This window comes from Pseudophryne corroboree, chromosome 3, assembly GCF_028390025.1.
Source record: "Pseudophryne corroboree isolate aPseCor3 chromosome 3, aPseCor3.hap2, whole genome shotgun sequence".
In the NCBI taxonomy this organism is placed as follows: Eukaryota; Metazoa; Chordata; class Amphibia; order Anura; family Myobatrachidae; genus Pseudophryne; species Pseudophryne corroboree.
This window is the reverse complement of record NC_086446.1, coordinates 77,866,000-77,884,529: the sequence shown is the minus strand read 5'-3', so window position 1 is coordinate 77,884,529 and position 18,530 is coordinate 77,866,000. Positions and strand designations below refer to the sequence as shown.

General features: G+C 48.9%; 2 protein-coding genes across 6 annotated transcripts in view; one reads left to right on the top strand and one right to left on the bottom strand.

Annotated features, from left to right (window-relative positions):
* LOC135057181 (zinc finger protein 850-like) overlaps positions 1–18,530 on the bottom strand; it is a 129,310-nt gene that overhangs the window by 11,238 nt on the left and 99,542 nt on the right. Inside the window, exon 7 of the mRNA XM_063963079.1 lies at positions 686–955. Coding sequence (XP_063819149.1) covers positions 686–955 — 270 coding nt within the window. The remainder of the gene's footprint in view (positions 1–685; positions 956–18,530) is intronic.
* The window catches only part of LOC135054803 (gastrula zinc finger protein XlCGF17.1-like), a 41,067-nt gene continuing 23,475 nt past the window's right edge, over positions 939–18,530 (top strand). Inside the window, exons 1-4 of one of the 5 annotated variants that reach the window (XM_063958152.1) lie at positions 939–989; positions 1,436–1,545; positions 1,639–1,736; positions 2,650–2,761. In XM_063958152.1, the coding sequence (XP_063814222.1) occupies positions 1,509–1,545; positions 1,639–1,736; positions 2,650–2,761 (247 nt within the window). In that variant the 5' untranslated portion in view covers positions 939–989; positions 1,436–1,508. Of the gene's footprint in view, positions 990–1,230; positions 1,546–1,638; positions 1,737–2,649; positions 2,762–6,229; positions 6,470–18,530 lie in introns of those variants that run through there. The other 4 variants (XM_063958156.1, XM_063958151.1, XM_063958155.1 and 1 more) reach the window with 4 other exon arrangements.

Sequence of the window (18,530 nt, the reverse complement as noted above, 5' to 3'; positions counted from 1 at the left end):
AATGTGTAAAATGGGAACCCGTGCCTGCCGCAATGTATAAAATGGGAACCCGTGCCTGCCGCAATGTATAAAATGGGAACCCGTGCCTGCCGCAATGTATAAAATGGGAACCCGTGCCTGCCGCAATGTATAAAATGGGGACCTGTACCTGCCGCAATGTGTAAAATGGGAACCCGTGCCTGCCGCAATGTGTAAAATGGGAACCCGTGCCTGCCGCAATGTGTAAAATGGGAACCCGTGCCTGCCGCAATGTGTAAAATGGGAACCCGTGCCTGCCGCAATGTGTAAAATGGGAACCCGTGCCTGCCGCAATGTGTAAAATGGGAACCCGTGCCTGCCGCAATGTGTAAAATGGGGACTTTATTTCCTGTGGTGGCCGTGATGATGAGATCATTAATGAGGCCACACACCCTTGCCGGGAGCGCGCGCGCCTTAGGCGCTTGCTTGCTTTTTCTATCTATGGGGGGGGGGGGGGGGGGCGCATTTTGAAATCTTGCACTGGGAGCCAAATTGGCTAGAAACAGCCCTGCTGCTGCTCCTCCTGTATAATAATCACTAGACACCAGAGGCTGCTCCTCCTGTATAATAGTCACTAGACACCAGAGCCTGCTGCTCCTGTATAAAAATAATAAAAACAACTGGACACAAGAGGCTGCTCCACCTGTATAATAACACAAATCATTACCTGCTACCCGGCACAGCGATGTCTCCTCGGTGCTTCCTCCGCCTCAGCGCGGTCACCCGTGGGAAGTGGCGGGCGTGAATAGGACGCATAGGCCCCATAACCTTGTTAGGTGGACCGCAAAGGCCGGAAGTGCGTTGGAACGCATAGGCCGGAAGTGCGTTGGAACGCATAGGCCGAAAGTGAGGCAAAAGCCGGAAGAGTGGTGGACCGCACAGGCCGGAAGTATGGGGAGAGTTGGAACGCACAGGCCGGAAGTTGTCAGTACAACATCTTCCGGGTGAGAGAAAAGGCTGCCTGTGTGTAGGTAAGTACCTACACAGAGTTATAATGACGCAGGTATCCTACCTCATATCTTTATCAATTAAATATTGATTTGATGATGGTGTGAGAGGTCTGGGTGACTCCTGGATGGTGCTTGTGTGTTTGGAGTTAGAGAGGCTCCCTCCTATCCCCCTATCACTGTGACACAGCCAGGGAGGCTCTCTCCTATCCCCCTATTACTGTGGTTGGTTCTATATCGGAGTGGCTGAAGGGACCTTGTGACGTACCTAGGGGAGGAGCTACGTGACCCAGCCAGAGAGGCTCACTCCTATCCCCCTATCACTGTGACCCTGCCAGACAGATAAGCTACCGGTCTGTTATATATATCAGGAGGTTGCATCTGGAATTATATGATGTTTGGCCTCAAGCTCCTGTGAGATCCTCTAGACAAACACCTGTATGATCATTGTCTTTTAATATTATGTACAGTACATAGGAGCGTCCCCGTCCTATCCGCACAGGGCAGAAGGAAACCAAATACAGAGGTCTGTGCTAGGGCGTGATGATGATGGAGAATCACCGGACCCTCACATCACTGGGTAAGAGGAGACATTCATACGTGGTCACCCAGATGCACGCATCAGCATTGTGTCACATATATACAATGTACTCAGTAACTGTGTCTCCTACAGATGGAGCCAGTAACAGAGATACCCCAGAGAGATGTCCCCGTCCTCTTTATTCCCCGTACTGTACAGAGGATAACCACAGGACCCCACAGGAGGATCAGGTAGGGTAGCGTCTAGTTCCCCTTCCGTAAATGGTAGATGCTAGAATCAAGTGGGCTAAGGGACCTTTTCCGTAAGGGGGAGGAGTTACAACACAAGGGGGAGGAGCTAGGCCAGCGGGATAGTTCCTCTACTATCCACGCCACCAGCTATTACCTTTAGTAATTAGGTGGTGAGCGGAGCGGAGCGAGCCACCGTGCCCGAAGCGCGGCGAGCGAAGCGAGCCCGCGAGGGTACTTTTCGGGTACCCTGTTCGCCCATAGCTCCTCCCCCTGGTGACGTAGCTCCTCCCCTCAATACGTCACAAGGTCCCTTCAGCCCCTCCGATATAGAACCAACCTTCCGTAAATGTTAGCCGGTGACATCACAGGCCATGTGACCAGACCATGTGACGGTCCGTTTTTCAACAGGGTAGCATCTAGTTTCCCTTCGTGGAGAGGACCTTTCCCATAAGACATGTCACAAACTATTTGGAATAGTAACCTGTGGCGAGCGAAGCGAGACACCGAGCCCGAAGCGTGGCGAGCGAAGCGAGCCCGCGAGGGTCCATTGGTGCATAGACAAAAACAAATAACCTATCTGAACAGCGGGGAACAAAAATTTACATAAACAGAAGGGGAAATAGAGGGTTTATAATAAATAATCTAGTTCCTCTTCAGTTACTGAAACAGAGGGGGATCTAGTCTCCACTTTGATAGTGTCTAGTTCCTCTTCAGTTACTGAAACAGAGGGGGATCTAGTCTCTACCGATCAGGTAGGTGGGATTAAGGGTCTCACCAAATACCAAAATGACTGTCACTATAGGATGTGTAGAGGAGCTGTGTGTATCTTATACACTGATATTCTTTTGTTTTATTTCAGTACATTTTATGAGACTTTATTAAATCATTATTTTATTGTTTGTGGGGTAATTAGGGTCAAGGTCTGGCTAATATTAAGGTAGAAGTTATAGAGGAAGAAGAAGAGATGTATGTGAGGAGTGATCAGCAGTGTAAGGAGGAGGAAATCCCTACAGATATCAGCACAGGTGAGTAGTAATCACTTATTACCGAACAGAAGCCCAAAATGTATTAAGCCTTAAAAAGTGATAAAGTTGAGACTGAGAAAGTACCAGCCAACCAGCTCTTTGTACAAACTAATGAGGAAAATGTATCCATCCAACGCAGAAATGCTATAGGCTGGCTGTTGGGATGGTCCCAGCTATAGCACCGACTCAGGAGAATCTTTTTTTCTTTTTTTTTTTCTTGCTCCAGCTTTGTCTCATGCGCAGAAATACACAAGTCCATTATTAGAGAGTGCCTGTGATATTAGAGGCCTCTGTGACCCCATACAGGCGTTACTGTGATGATTTGAAGTGAAACTGTGAGTACACAGGTTGTATGAGGTAATACTCCTGTCCTGTCACTGCAGCGTAGTTATAGGATTTTCTCAGATCACACATATTTCCTACTGATAATTTAGGGCTATTTGGAAGTAACTTGCAGCCCTGGGCCATTTACCTGCACTGACCAGCAGAGATTGTACCTGGACTTTACTGTCAAAGACTCTCAGGTCAGCACATACCGGGCTGCGCTCAGCCTATCACTCACCTCCAGTGCTGGTTCTTGCTGTAACATCCATTCTATGTCTAGTCTCGTAGAAGTCATAGCCTCCCCACCAGTCACTATGGGGTCAATTCTATTCTGCAACTTAAGAATAGCACCGGGAATTAGCTCCCGACGCTATTCAATTCAGCTGCTAGTGACCCGCAATTGTCGGGAATTCTTCTCTCATCCCCGGGGGATGAGAGAAGAAACCCGACAAAAGTGCTGCCTCGCGGCCGGCGCGAGGCTGATTCTGTCAGGAATCAGCCTCGCACCGGGGAGTTAAGTCGGAGAATGCCCGTTCTCCCGACAATTCAACCTGTTTAGTCGGCGAGAACAGGACATCGCCGACTTAACTGGAGCTGAATTGAATAGCGTCGGGAGCTAATTCCCGGCGCTATTCTTAAGTTGCCGAATAGAATTGACCCCTATGTCCAGCTTCCATATCTGTGCTGCAATGACTGGTTCTCTCCTAGTGCCTCTGGGTAGAACCCTTTATCCTGGCGTTGGTTCCCATGCTTGTGGCTCCTTAGTACAGGGAGGACGATAACTCTCCTTTGCTACCGGTTGTCTGACAGACGCTGGCAGCTTCCCATCTCACTACTAGCCTCCTGCCCGGCTCCGTAACATCCAGATACAGTGGATGTTACCTTCAAGCGTTCCCTCAAAACTCACCTCTTTAGGCAAGCGTATCAAATTCCTGAACCGCCCACATAACTTTCATAAACCTTCCTATCAAATTACATCCACTCTGTACAGTCCACGCATATCCTCACATGTCTTTTCATTCTATGCAATAGATGGCACCTTTCCTTATGTACACATGCCTATTTCCCTATAGATTGTAAGCTTGCGAGCAGGGCCTCCCTACCTCTATGACTGTTATCACCCAGTTTGTTATTGTTATTTCAAATTGTAAAGCGCAACGGAATTTGCTGCGCTATATAAGAAACTGTTAATAAATAAATAAATAATAGCAGTCATGTATCTGACAGGCTTAGATTCTCACTTACTTTAACCCCTCTGTAAAACCAAATGGCCCCAACAGCGTTTGAATTGAATCGTTCCCTTAGCTTCAAGTTATATGGAGGATGTTTTTTCAAAACTCTTGGGATGAAGTTTTCCACAATACCATGAGGCCAGTAAGAGCTGTTTGCCATTGATAGGAATAATTTGGTATACTGCAGGTACCCATCGCTGAGGGCTCCCATTCTGACTCCAGTCCTGCAGTTACAAACAAAGGGGCAGATGTATTAATCCTGGAGAAGTGATAAGTGGAAGGTGATAACGCACCAGCCAATCAGCTCCTAACTGTCATTTTTAAAACCTGTAATGATTGGCTGGTGCGTTCCATCTTTAAAAATGTGTTTTGTTCAGTAGGTCATTGCTCCTGATGCCAGCAAGTGGACAGACTCCCATCTATCGCTTGGCCACTTGCTGGCATCAGGAGCAAAGACCTACTGAACAAAACACATTTTTAAAGACAGCAGACAAGGTGAAGTGATTAGCCCAGCTGTGGCTTACAAGAGTCTCAGCTAAAACCCAGATTGGATTCAGTCAGACCCGTTGCTGCTGTTCCAATCCTGCAAAAGCCTGCCGTTCCACATTATGCTGTCCCTGCGACAGTGGTCAGGGAAATACTTGGGCAACCAGATATTGTGTGACCACTCCCAACTTTATCACGTTATCTACTCTGGTAAATCTTCTCATATAGCATTTACCTACAGTTATCTACCAGTTATTAAGCATTTTCTGTCCTCTCTTCTAAGTAAGAAAGTGTTTTCTCTTACATAGAACCCCCAAATGAGCCCAGGGAAAAGATCAGACCCTTGCCTATGCTATGTTTTGGGGTTTTCACAGTTGACCACTTGCTGGATTGTGTTAATTGGGGGGGGGGGGAAACAAAGTGTTTGGAATTAAATGTGTTCTGAGATGTTCTTATTAGTACACAATGCCTCCATGAGTAGTAAGGTGGGAGAGGCTGTGTAAAATCTCCTATCCAAATTGTTCTACCTTCCTATGCCTCACGTTCCCTCTGCCACACTGCTGGAGATGTGGGGAGACCTGGAATTCATTGATCCTTATCGTTACTGATGCTTACTTTCCATTGATGTAGCCCATGCGGTTTTCGGAGCATTGTGAAACTACAAGTCCCAGCATTACCTGCTAGCTATCAGCTATTTGGCAAAGTATGCTGGGACTTGTAGTGTTATAACACCTGGGGAGCCACAGGTTGCCTAATTTAGTCTATTTCTGTATTCCTACAATATTAAGGTTAGACTGTATATTAGGCATCTCCTTAAGTGCTTAGTAAATACAGCAAAGGAAGTAATTTGTACATTTCTTATCATGTTATGTGTTGCTTAGGTTACTGTACACACATCATCTAATAAGAATGCCCTTTGTATTTTATGACTGTAACTAAGACACTTTCTGTATTATATGGTGGTCGCTAAGATGCTGTTTATATTGTATGGTGGTCGCTAAGATGCTCTCTGTATTATATGGTGGACGCTAAGGTGCTCTCTGTATAGTATGGTGGTCGCTAAGGTGCTCTCTATAGTATGGTGGTCGCTAAGATGCTCTCTGTATAGTATGGTAGTCGCTAAGATGCTCTCTGTATAGTATGGTGGTTGCTAAGATGCTCTCTGTATTGTATGGTTGTTGCTAAGATGCTCTTGGTATTGGGCCATTCCACTGTCACATACTGGAGATTTTTATGCAGCGGGGTACACTGGGTTCCACAGGGATAACATCGGTGTGTAGAGTAGGATCTTGATCCGAGGCACCAACAGGCTAAAGCTTTGACTGTTCCCAAGATGCTCAGCACTGCTTCCTCTATAACCCCGCCTCCGTGCACAGGAGCTCAGTTTGTAATTTGGTGCCTGCAGTGCAGGCAGCTAACAGGCGCAGCCCTGAAAAGAGCTTTTAAAAGTGAAGATAGAAGACTTCAAGGGCTGCAGCAGAGGCACTGTCCGTGCTAGATGTAATTCTGACATCTCGTGCTGCAGCTCCCTCACCTCCCCCAGCAGCGATGTATACTCCCGTGTCCTTGGTTGCCGGGTACTTGCAGCGGAGGCTCTGGTTCTCTACTTCAGGCACTCACACCAGCCGCAGCTCTCAGGGATTGCGTGGCCGCATTCAGGGAGGAGGTAAGAGGGTCCCCCGACGGGACCCGATGGAAATCGCGATCCGGCGCAGCCATTAGGAGGCGAGCCACACGCGCTGGCGTGGACATTGTTTCAGTACAAGGACCCCACTAGACCACCAGGGCAGGGGCACAGGTCGGTTTTACTAAAAGCCATTTTCATATGGCCCACAGTACCCGGTGGTGAAGTCCAGCAAGGGGATAAGGCTCTGACCTGTAGCCCCTCCCCCAGGGCGCCATTTAGAGTAAATGTTCCCGCCCTGGAGCTGCATCTCTCTCTCTCCCTCACTCCCTGTCAGCGTTTGGGCGCCATCTTCACATGCTGAGCTGATCCCGGGACTGTATGGGGAAAGCCTCGTCTGTAAAGCCGCCTGCATTACCAGCGCTGTGCATTTTACAGGACACTTAAGTATTCTACATGTCTGCTGACAGTGTTAGTTAAGAAACAGTGCATTACTTCAGAGTTATGTAGTACAAGTACCCTGTGATATACATCCAGTCTTTACTGTGCATTGTTATATCTATTACTCTGTATATCTTTACTTAGTATTGCTAGTCCAGTGCAGTTTTATTGCTTGTCATGATTTCTGCATTGTACATGTGACTGTGTGTGTGCATATAGCTGCTGCGTGATTTCTACTCCGTGTATCTCACTCAGATTGCTATCCCTATATTCTGTACCCTGAGGGGGGCTAAGTGCGTCAGGGTCATTGTTTGATATAGGTGTTTCACAGGATATACTTATTGTGTATTTCTCTGACGTCCTAGTGGATGCTGGGAACTCCGTAAGGACCATGGGGAATAGCGGCTCCGCAGGAGACTGGGCACAAAAGTAAAAGCTTTCTGACTAGCTGGTGTGCACTGGCTCCTCCCCCTATGACCCTCCTCCAAGCCTCAGTTAGATTTTTGTGCCCGGCCGAGAAGGGTGCAATCTAGGTAGCTCTCCAGAGCTGCTTAGAGTAAAAGTTTTAAATAGGTTTTTTATTTTCAGTGAGACCTGCTGGCAACAGGCTCACTGCATCGTGGGACTAAGGGGAGAAGAAGCGAACTCACCTGAATGCAGAGTGGATTGGGCTTCTTGGCTACTGGACATTAGCTCCAGAGGGACGATCACAGGTTCAGCCTGGATGGGTCCCGGAGCCGCGCCACCGGCCCCCTTACAGAGCCAGAAGAGCGAAGAGGTCCGGAAAAATCGGCGGCAGAAGACGTTCCTGTCTTCAATAAGGTAGCGCACAGCACTGCAGCTGTGCGCCATTGCTCTCAGCACACTTCACACTCCGGTCACTGAGGGTGCAGGGCGCTGGGGGGGAGCGCCCTGAGACGCAATAAAACATGTTTTAAACCTTTATATGGCTAAAGAAATGCATCACATATAGCTCCTGGGCTATATGGATGCATTTAACCCCTGCCAGTTTTCCTAAAAAAAAAAAGCGGGAGAAAAGGCCGCCGTGAAGGGGGCGGAGCCTATCTCCTCAGCACACAAGCGCCATTTTCCCTCACAGCTCCGCTGGAAGGACGGCTCCCTGTCTCTCCCCTGCAGTCCTGCTACAGAATCAGGGTAAAACAAGAGAGGGGGGGCACTAATTGGCAGAAAATACATATACAGCAGCTATAGAAGGGAGAAACACTTATATAAGGTTATCCCTGCATATATATAGCGCTCTGGTGTGTGCTGGCAAACTCTCCCTCTGTCTCCCCAAAGGGCTCGTGGTGTCCTGTCCTCTATCAGAGCATTCCCTGTGTGTGTGCTGTGTGTCGGTACGATAGTGTCGACATGTATGAGGAGGAAAATGATGTGGAGGCGGAGCAATTGCCTGTAATAGTGATGTCACCCCCTAGGGAGTCGACACCTGACTGGATGGTAGTATGGAAGGAATTACGTGACAGTGTCAGCACTTTGCAAAAAACTGTTGACGACATGAGACAGCCGGCAAATCAGTTAGTGCCTGTCCAGGCGTCTCAAACACCATCAGGGGCTCTAAAGTGCCCGTTACCTCAGATGGTCGACACAGACCCAGACACGGATACTGACTCCAGTGTCGACGGTGACGAGACAAACGTAATGTCCAGTAGGGCCACACGTTACATGATCACGGCAATGAAGGAGGCTTTGAACATTTCTGATACTACAAGTACCACAAAAAGGGGTATTATGTGGGGTGTGAAAAAACTACCCATAGTTTTTCCTGAATCAGATGAATTAAATGAGGTGTGTGACAAAGCGTGGGTTTCCCCCGATAAAAAACTGCTGATTTCTAATAAATTATTGGCATTATACCCTTTCCCGCCAGAGGTTAGGGCGCGTTGGGAAACACCCCCTAGGGTAGATAAGGCGCTCACACGCTTATCAAAACAAGTGGCGTTACCGTCTCCTGATACGGCCGCCCTCAAGGAACCAGCTGATAGAAAGCTGGAAAATATCCTAAAAGGTATATACACACATACTGGTGTTATACTACGACCAGCAATCGCCTCAGCCTGGATGTGCAGCGCTGGAGTGGCTTGGTCGGATTCCCTGACTGAAAATATTGATACCCTGGATAGGGACAGTATATTATTGACTATAGAGCATTTAAAGGATGCATTACTATATATGCGAGATGCACAGAGGGATATTTGCACTCTGGCATCAAGAGTAAGTGCGTTGTCCATTTCTGCCAGAAGAAGTTTATGGACACGACAGTGGTCAGGTGATGCGGATTCCAAACGGCATATGGAAGTTTTGCCGTATAAAGGGGAGGAGTTATTTGGGGTCGGTCTGTCAGACCTGGTGGCCACGGCGACGGCTGGGAAATCCACCTTTTTACCCCAGGTCACCTCTCAGCAGAAAAAGACACCGTCTTTTCAAACTCAGTCCTTTCGTCCCCATAAGGGCAAGCGGGCAAAAGGCCACTCATTTCTGCCCCGGGGCAGAGGAAGGGGAAAAAGACTGCAACAGGCAGCCTCTTCCCAGGATCAGAAGCCCTCCCCCGCTTCTGCCAAGTCCTCAGCATGACGCTGGGGCTTTACAAGCGGACTCAGGCACGGTGGGGGCCCGTCTCAAAAATTTCAACGCGCAGTGGGCTCACTCGCAAGTGGACCCCTGGATCCTGCAGATAGTATCGCAGGGGTACAAATTGGAATTCGAGACGTCTCCCCCTCGCCGGTTCCTGAAGTCTGCTCTACCAACGTCTCCCTCCGACAGGGAGGCAGTATTGGAAGCTATTCACAAGCTGTATTCCCAGCAGGTGATAATCAAGGTACCCCTCCTACAACAGGGAAAGGGGTATTATTCCACGCTGTTTGTGGTTCCGAAGCCGGACGGCTCGGTGAGACCGATTTTAAATCTGAAATCATTGAACACTTACATAAAAAGGTTCAAATTCAAGATGGAATCACTCAGAGCAGTGATAGCGAACCTGGAAGAAGGGGACTATATGGTGTCTCTGGACATCAAAGATGCTTATCTCCACGTCCCAATATACCCTTCTCACCAAGGGTACCTCAGGTTTGTGGTACAGAACTGTCATTATCAGTTTCAGACGCTGCCGTTTGGATTGTCCACGGCACCACGGGTCTTTACCAAGGTAATGGCCGAAATGATGATTCTTCTTCGAAGAAAAGGCGTCTTAATTATCCCTTACTTGGACGATCTCCTGATAAGGGCAAGATCCAGGGAACAGTTAGAGGTCGGAGTAGCACTATCTCAGGTGGTGCTACGTCAGCACGGGTGGATTCTAAATATTCCAAAATCGCAGCTGATTCCAACAACACGTCTACTGTTCCTAGGGATGATTCTGGACACAGTCCAGAAAAAGGTGTTTCTCCCGGAGGAGAAGGCCAGGGAGTTATCCGAGCTAGTCAGGAACCTCCTGAAACCAGGACAAGTGTCAGTGCATCAATGCACAAGAGTCCTGGGAAAGATGGTGGCTTCTTACGAAGCAATTCCATTCGGAAGATTCCATGCAAGGACTTTTCAGTGGGATCTGCTGGACAAATGGTCCGGATCGCATCTTCAGATGCATCAGCGGATAACCCTATCTCCAAGGACAAGGGTGTCTCTCCTGTGGTGGTTGCAGAGGGCTCATCTTCTAGAGGGCCGCAGATTCGGCATTCAGGACTGGATTCTGGTGACCACGGATGCCAGCCTGAGAGGCTGGGGAGCAGTCACACAGGGAAGAAATTTCCAGGGCTTGTGGTCAAGCATGGAAACGTCTCTTCACATAAATATCCTGGAACTAAGGACAATTTACAATGCCCTAAGCCAAGCAAGGCCTCTGCTTCAGGGTCAGTCGGTATTGATCCAATCGGACAACATCACGGCAGTCGCCCACGTAAACAGACAGGGCGGCACAAGAAGCAGGAGGGCAATGGCAGAAGCTGCAAGGATTCTTCGCTGGGCGGAAAATCATGTGATAGCACTGTCAGCAGTGTTCATTCCGGGAGTGGACAACTGGGAAGCAGACTTCCTCAGCAGACACGACCTCCACCCGGGAGAGTGGGGACTTCATCCAGAAGTCTTCCACATGATTGTAAACCGTTGGGAAAAACCAAAGGTGGACATGATGGCGTCCCGCCTCAACAAAAAACTAGACAGGTATTGCGCCAGGTCAAGGGACCCTCAGGCAATAGCTGTGGACGCTCTGGTAACACCGTGGGTGTACCAGTCAGTGTATGTGTTCCCTCCTCTGCCTCTCATACCCAAGGTATTGAGAATTATAAGACGGAGAGGAGTAAGAACTATACTCGTGGCTCCGGATTGGCCAAGAAGGACTTGGTACCCGGAACTTCAAGAGATGCTCACGGAGGACCCGTGGCCTCTACCTCTAAGGAAGGACCTGCTCCAGCAGGGACCTTGTCTGTTCCAAGACTTACCGCGGCTGCGTTTGACGGCATGGAGGTTGAACGCCGGATCCTGAAGGAAAAAGGCATTCCAGATGAAGTCATCCCTACCCTGGTCAAGGCCAGGAAGGATGTAACCGCAAAACATTATCACCGCATTTGGCGAAAATATGTTGCGTGGTGTGAGGCCAAGAAGGCCCCTACAGAGGAATTTCAACTGGGTCGTTTCCTGCATTTCCTGCAAACAGGACTATCTATGGGCCTAAAATTAGGGTCCATTAAGGTTCAAATTTCGGCCCTGTCGATCTTCTTCCAAAAAGAACTGGCTTCAGTGCCTGAAGTTCAGACGTTTGTCAAAGGGGTACTGCATATACAGCCTCCTTTTGTGCCTCCAGTGGCACCTTGGGATCTCAATGTAGTGTTGAGTCTCCTAAAATCACATTGGTTTGAACCACTCACCACTGTGGAATTTAAATATCTCACATGGAAAGTGGTCATGCTGTTAGCCCTGGCTTCAGCCAGGCGTGTCTCAGAATTGGCGGCTTTGTCGTATAAAAGCCCTTACCTAATTTTTCATTCAGACAGGGCAGAACTGAGGACTCGCCCTCAATTTCTCCCTAAGGTGGTTTCAGCATTTCACATGAACCAGCCTATTGTGGTGCCTGCGGCTACTAGGGACTTGGAGGACTCCAAGTTGCTGGACGTAGTCAGGGCCCTGAAAATATATGTTTCCAGGACGGCTGGAGTCAGAAAATCTGACTCGCTGTTTATCCTGTATGCACCCAACAAGCTGGGTGCTCCTGCTTCTAAGCAGACGATTGCTCGTTGGATTTGTAGTACAATTCAGCTTGCACATTCTGTGGCAGGCCTGCCACAGCCAAAATCTGTAAAAGCCCACTCCACAAGGAAAGTGGGCTCATCTTGGGCGGCTGCCCGAGGGGTCTCGGCTTTACAACTTTGCCGAGCAGCTACTTGGTCAGGGGCAAACACGTTTGCTAAATTCTACAAATTTGATACCCTGGCTGAGGAGGACCTGGAGTTCTCTCATTCGGTGCTGCAGAGTCATCCGCACTCTCCCGCCCGTTTGGGAGCTTTGGTATAATCCCCATGGTCCTTACGGAGTTCCCAGCATCCACTAGGACGTCAGAGAAAATAAGAAATTACTTACCGATAATTCTATTTCTCATAGTCCGTAGTGGATGCTGGGCGCCCATCCCAAGTGCTGATTGTCTGCAATACTTGTATATAGTTATTGTTACAAAAATCGGGTTGTTTATTGTTGTGAGCCATCTTTTCAGAGGCTCCTACGTTTATCATACTGTTAACTGGGTTCAGATCACAAGTTGTACGGTGTGATTGGTGTGGCTGGTATGAGTCTTACCCGGGATTCAAGATCCTTCCTTATTATGTACGCTCGTCCGGGCACAGTATCCTAACTGAGGCTTGGAGGAGGGTCATAGGGGGAGGAGCCAGTGCACACCAGCTAGTCAGAAAGCTTTTACTTTTGTGCCCAGTCTCCTGCGGAGCCGCTATTCCCCATGGTCCTTACGGAGTTCCCAGCATCCACTACGGACTATGAGAAATAGAATTATCGGTAAGTAAATTCTTATTTTTTCTCTGTGATTTTCAGTCACTGTATGCCTCTTGAATCCTCTGTTTGTGATTTCACACTGCACAGGGGGTTCTTGGTAAGGTATTGTACTGTGTTGCCCGTGATTTAAGCTTTCAAATATGTCAGCTTCAAGGGGCGACGGTGCTGTGGCTGATCCCACAATGTGTGGTGGTGATGCTGCAGACACATTAGAGGAAAACATAGCAGCGGAGGGTTCAGGTTCTCGGGGTTCACTACCCTCTAGTAGAGTCGTAGCAACGGGGGTCCATAATGACCCACCTTGGGCTACTTTCTCTACTCTACTAAATACGCTGGTAACTAGACTTATGCCCCCTATGGGACCTCACGTGTCGGTACAGCCACATATTGGGGTATATGCAATTCACGGCAAATCGCGGCAATTTTTCGCCGTTTTTTAATTCGACTAAATTCGCCAGGTGAATTCCGGAAGGTGGCTTCCGGAATTCACCATATTCAATGAAAAACGGATTCGCCAGAGTCGCGGGCGAAAATCGGCCGATTTGGCGGATTTTGCCGCGATTTTAAAAAACGGGAAAAAACGGGAAAAACCCGGAAAAAAAAATGGCGTGGGGTCCCCCCTCCAAAGCATAACCAGCCTCGGGCTCATCGAGCTGGTCCTGGTTCTAAAAATCGGCCAGGGATCCCCCGTATTTTTAAAACCAGCACCGGGCTCTGCGCCTGGTGCTGGTGCCAAAAATACGGGGGACAAAAAGAGTAGGGGTCCCCCGTATTTTTAACACCAGCATCGGGCTCCACTAGCTGGACAGATAATGCCACAGCCGGGGGTCACTTTTATGCCGTGCCCTGCGGCCGTGGCATTAAATATCCAACTAGTCACCCCTGGCCGGGGTACCCTGGGGGAGTGGGGACCCCTTCAATCAAGGGGTCCCCCCCCCCCAGCCACCCAAGGGCCAGGGGTGAAGCCCGAGGCTGTCCCCCCCCCATCCAATGGGCTGCGGATGGGGGGGCTGATAGCCTTTTGTGATAATAAAAAGATATTGTTTTTTCCAGTAGTACTACAAGTCCCAGCAAGCCTCCCCCGCAAGCTGGTACTTGGAGAACCACAAGTACCAGCATGCGGGAGAAAAACGGGCCCGCTGGTACCTGTAGTACTACTGGGAAAAAAATACCCCCAAAAAAACAGGACACACACACCGTGACAGTAAAACTTTATTACACACTACCGACACACACATACTTACCTATGTTGACACGCCGACTGCCACGGTCTCCGACGATCCGAGGGTACCTGTGAAAAAATGATACTCACCTTCCAGCGTCCAGAGATAAATCCACGTCCAGAGAGATAAATCCACGTACTTGTAAAAAAAAAAGAAAACGCAAATACCCGCTCCATACCGGACTAGAAAGGGGTCCAATGCTTTCACATCAGACCCCTTTCTCCCGAATGCCGGGACATCACGTGACTCCTGTCACTGAAGTCCCTTCAGCCAATCAGGAAGCGCTACTTCCGTGGCGCTCACCTGATTGGCTGTGCGCTGTCTGTACTGTGACAGCACATCGCAAAGCCGCTCCATTACTTTCAATGGTGGGAACTTTGCGGGTAGCGGTGGGGTCACCCGCCGGTCAGCCGCTGACCGGCGGGTGACCTTACCGCTAGCCGCTAAGTTCCCACCATTGAAAGTAATGGAGCGGCTTTGCGATGTGCTGTCACAGTACAGACAGCGCACAGCCAATCAGGTGAGCGCAACGAAGTTGCGCTTCCTGATTGGCTTAGAGACCTTTCTGTGACAGCTGTCACTGACAGGTCTCATTCGTGGAAAGGTGTCCCATGTGTCAGCATGGGACCCCTTTCAGTCCGGCATGGAGCGGGTGTTCGGTTTGTTTTTTTGCCAAGTACGTGGATTTATCTCTGGACCATGGCTGAGGTGAGTATATTGATCTTTTCTTTTCAGGTATCCGTGGATTCTACATGGAGAAGAGGACCGATGTCGGCGTGTGAACATAGGTAAGTATGTGTGTGTCGACGTATGAAATAAAGTTTTACTGTCGACGGTGTGTGTGTCCTGTTTTTATTTGGGTATTTTTTTCCCAGTAGTACTACAGGTACCAGCGGGCCCGTTTTTCTCCCGCATGCTGGTACTTGTGGTTCTCCAAGTACCAGCTTGCGGGGGAGGCTTGCTGGGACTTGTAGTACTACTGGAAAAAACAATATCTTTTTATTATCACAAAAGGCTATCAGCCCCCCCATCCGCAGCCCATTGGATGGGGGGGGACAGCCTCGGGCTTCACCCCTGGCCCTTGGGTGGCTGGGGGGGGACACCCCTTGATTGAAGGGGTCCCCACTCCCCCAGGGTACCCCGGCCAGGGGTGACTAGTTGGATATTTAATGCCACGGCCGCAGGGCACGGCATAAAAGTGACCCCCGGCTGTGGCATTATCTGTCCAGCTAGTGGAGCCCGATGCTGGTGTTAAAAATACGGGGGACCCCTACTCTTTTTGTCCCCCGTATTTTTGGCACCAGCACCAGGCGCAGAGCCTGGTGCTGGTTTTAAAAATACGGGGGATCCCCTGTCAATTTTTTCCCCGCATTTTTAGAACCAGGACCAGCTCGAAGAGCCCGAGGCTGGTTATGCTTTGGAGGGGGGACCCCACGCCATTTTTTTTTATGATTTCACCGTTCCAGCATAAAAAATAAAAATAAAAAAAAATAATATTTTAAAAAATATATAAATAATATTTGTGCCTCCAAAAAAAAAAAAAAAGTACCTAATCCCTTCTAATATAAATAGATCTGCTATTCCCCCCCAAAAAAACAAAAAAAAAAACATGTTTAATTTTTTTTTATTTGTTTTCACCCTCCAAAGTGTGGCGGATTGAAAATGACGAATTTGCTGTCTAAAAGCACTGCTGTCGAATTTCCAAACTTGAATTGAATATGCTTTGGTCGAATTGCAGCACTTGTATCATTGCAGAAAAGTCGAATTTGCAAAAATTCGAATTTCAAAAAGTCGAATTTTGAAAGTCCGTTTTTTGGTCGGAAAGCACTGAATTGCATAGGCGATTTTTTTTTTTGGTCGAAAATGACCCGAAATTCGACAATTTCGGGAATTCGACCGCAATTGCATATACCCCATTGTCCCTGCGGTTAATCCGCCATGGCCAGATCTTCTGTCCACTCAGTTACTGCAACTGAACCACTCACTGAACAAATAAAAACCTAATCCTCGCCCACCTAAGTCCAAGGGGTCCTCTAGTCGGGCCATTACTTCCTCACAATCCACCCATGTTCCAGACACTTCGTCTGATGAAGATGGCGTATATGCTGACCCCTCAGACACTGACCCAGATGCTTCTGATGGGGAATCTGTTTCACAGGTGGCTGTTCCTGACCTATTGGAAGCTATCAGGCTGATTCTTCAAATTGATGATGACCCAGAACCTGTTGTTAACTCTAAGAAACTAGATAGATTTAAAAGTCAGAAGGTTATTAAACAAGTTTTACCTCATTCTGATCACTTAGTTGACATACGTCAGGAATCCTGGGAAAATCCAGGAAAGAAATTCACACTTCACAAGAAGATGCTGGCTCGCTATCCCCTCGCTGCAGAGCTAAGTAAGAATTGGGAAACGCCACCGCCGGTGGATTCGCAAGTGGCGCGGCTGGTGGTGTCCTCTGCTCTGCCTGTAACTACCGTCACCTCTCTGAAAGTACCGACGGATAAGCGCGTGGAGGGTTGCTTTAAAGCTATTTACACCCTCGCAGCAGCTGTGCATTGACCCACTATTGCAGCTACATGGGCTGCAGAAGCTATTGAAGCATGGGCTCAGGAGGTGGAAGCAGAGCTGCCATCCAATTTTTCTGATAATGCTAGACAGTGTCTCTCGTATATTGTCACAGCATCTCATTACATTAAGAAGGCGGCTTCTGATGCCAGTATTCTGGCGGCCAAGGCTTCTACTACGTCCATTTTGGCTCGTCGGATTCTCTGGTTACGGTCCTGGTCTGTGGATCTGGACTCTAAGAAAACCCTGGAGGTGCTCCCTTTTAAGGGAGACATTCTGTTTGGTTAGGATCTCAACAAGATTGTGGCTGACTTAGCTTCTGCTAAGACGGCTTGTCTTCCTAGTACTGTTCCTTCGGTCCCGAAGGTTAAGAGTACTTCCTTTAGTTCCTTTCGTCCTCCAGGTAAAGCAAAGGGTCAGGCGTACCCAAAACAGGTTCGCACTTCCAAAACAACTAAGCCAAAACCTAAACATGTCTGGGCTGCCCGTCAGCCTGCTTCCAAATCAGACAAGCCTACTGCATGACAGGACGGCCCTCCCACTGGGGGATCCGAAGGTGGGATGCTGACTTCTAAGGTTTACCCAGGAATGGTTCAAGACCACTTCCGATGCCTGGGTACGGGAAGTCGTCACTCACGGATACGCCATATCCTTCAAGAATCGTCCTTCTCATCGATTTTGCCTGACGGACATCCCTTCAGATCAGGTGAAGGCAAAAACTCTTCATTTGGTGGTACAATCCCTCCTGGACACAGGAGTGGTAGTACAGGTGCCTCTGGCTCAGAGAGGCAAGGGGTACTATTCACTGCTGTTCCTAGTCCCAAAACCAAATGGTTCCTCCCGGCCCATTCTCAACCTCAGGTCCTTGAACAAATTTGTGAGAGTCTCCAAGTTTCGTATGGAAACTCTTCGCTCTATTGTTCTGGCTTTGGAGCCTGGGGACTATATGGTCTCCCTGGACATACAGGATGCTTACCTCCATATTCCGATTGCCATGTCGCATTAGCAATACCTGCGGTTTACTATTGGCAACCGCCATTATCAATTTCGGGCTTTACTTTTTGGTTTGACCACTGCTCCATGATTCTTCACGAAGGTTATGGCGGTAATGATGGCTTTACTCCGCCGTCAGGGTATCAGGATCCTACCGTATCTGGACGACCTGCTGATCCTGGCGAATTCCCCAGAAATTCTCCGTCATCTGGATCTGACGGGGCAGTTTCTGAACGCCTACGGGTGGCTCATCAACTGAAAGAAATCTTCCCTGGCCCCTGCTCAGAGCATGGTGCACCTGGGGGCATTGTTGGACACTCACAACCAGCGGTTGTTCTTGTCTCAGGAGAAGGTCCTGAACCTTCAGGATAGAATTCAAAACTTCCTCTCTCGTCCACGAGTGTCGATTCACTCGGTGATGCAAGTACTAGGCCTCATGGTGTCGGCTTTTGACATGGTGGAGTACGCTTAACTTCATTACCGCCCTCTGCAGAGATTGATTCTTGCCAAGTGGGATGGCCTGCCTCACATGATCTCATTGTCTCCGGAGGTTCGTCGGTCGCTGAACTGGTGGCTCCAGGACCAACGATTGAACAGGCGTCGTCCCTTCTGGTTCTCCAACTGGGTCCTTCTGACGATGGATGCCAGTCTGAGGGGTTGGGGCGTGGTGTTGGAGCAACACTTCCTTCAGGGTCGGTGGACCAAGGAGGAGTCTCTCCTCCCGATAAACATTCTGGAATTGCAGGCGGTGTTCAATGCTCTGAACCTGGCCCAGCATCTGATACAGAACAGGCCTTTCAAGTACAGTCGGACAGCGCCACAGCAATGGCGTACATAAATCATCAAGGCGCCACTCGAAGCCGCATGGCAA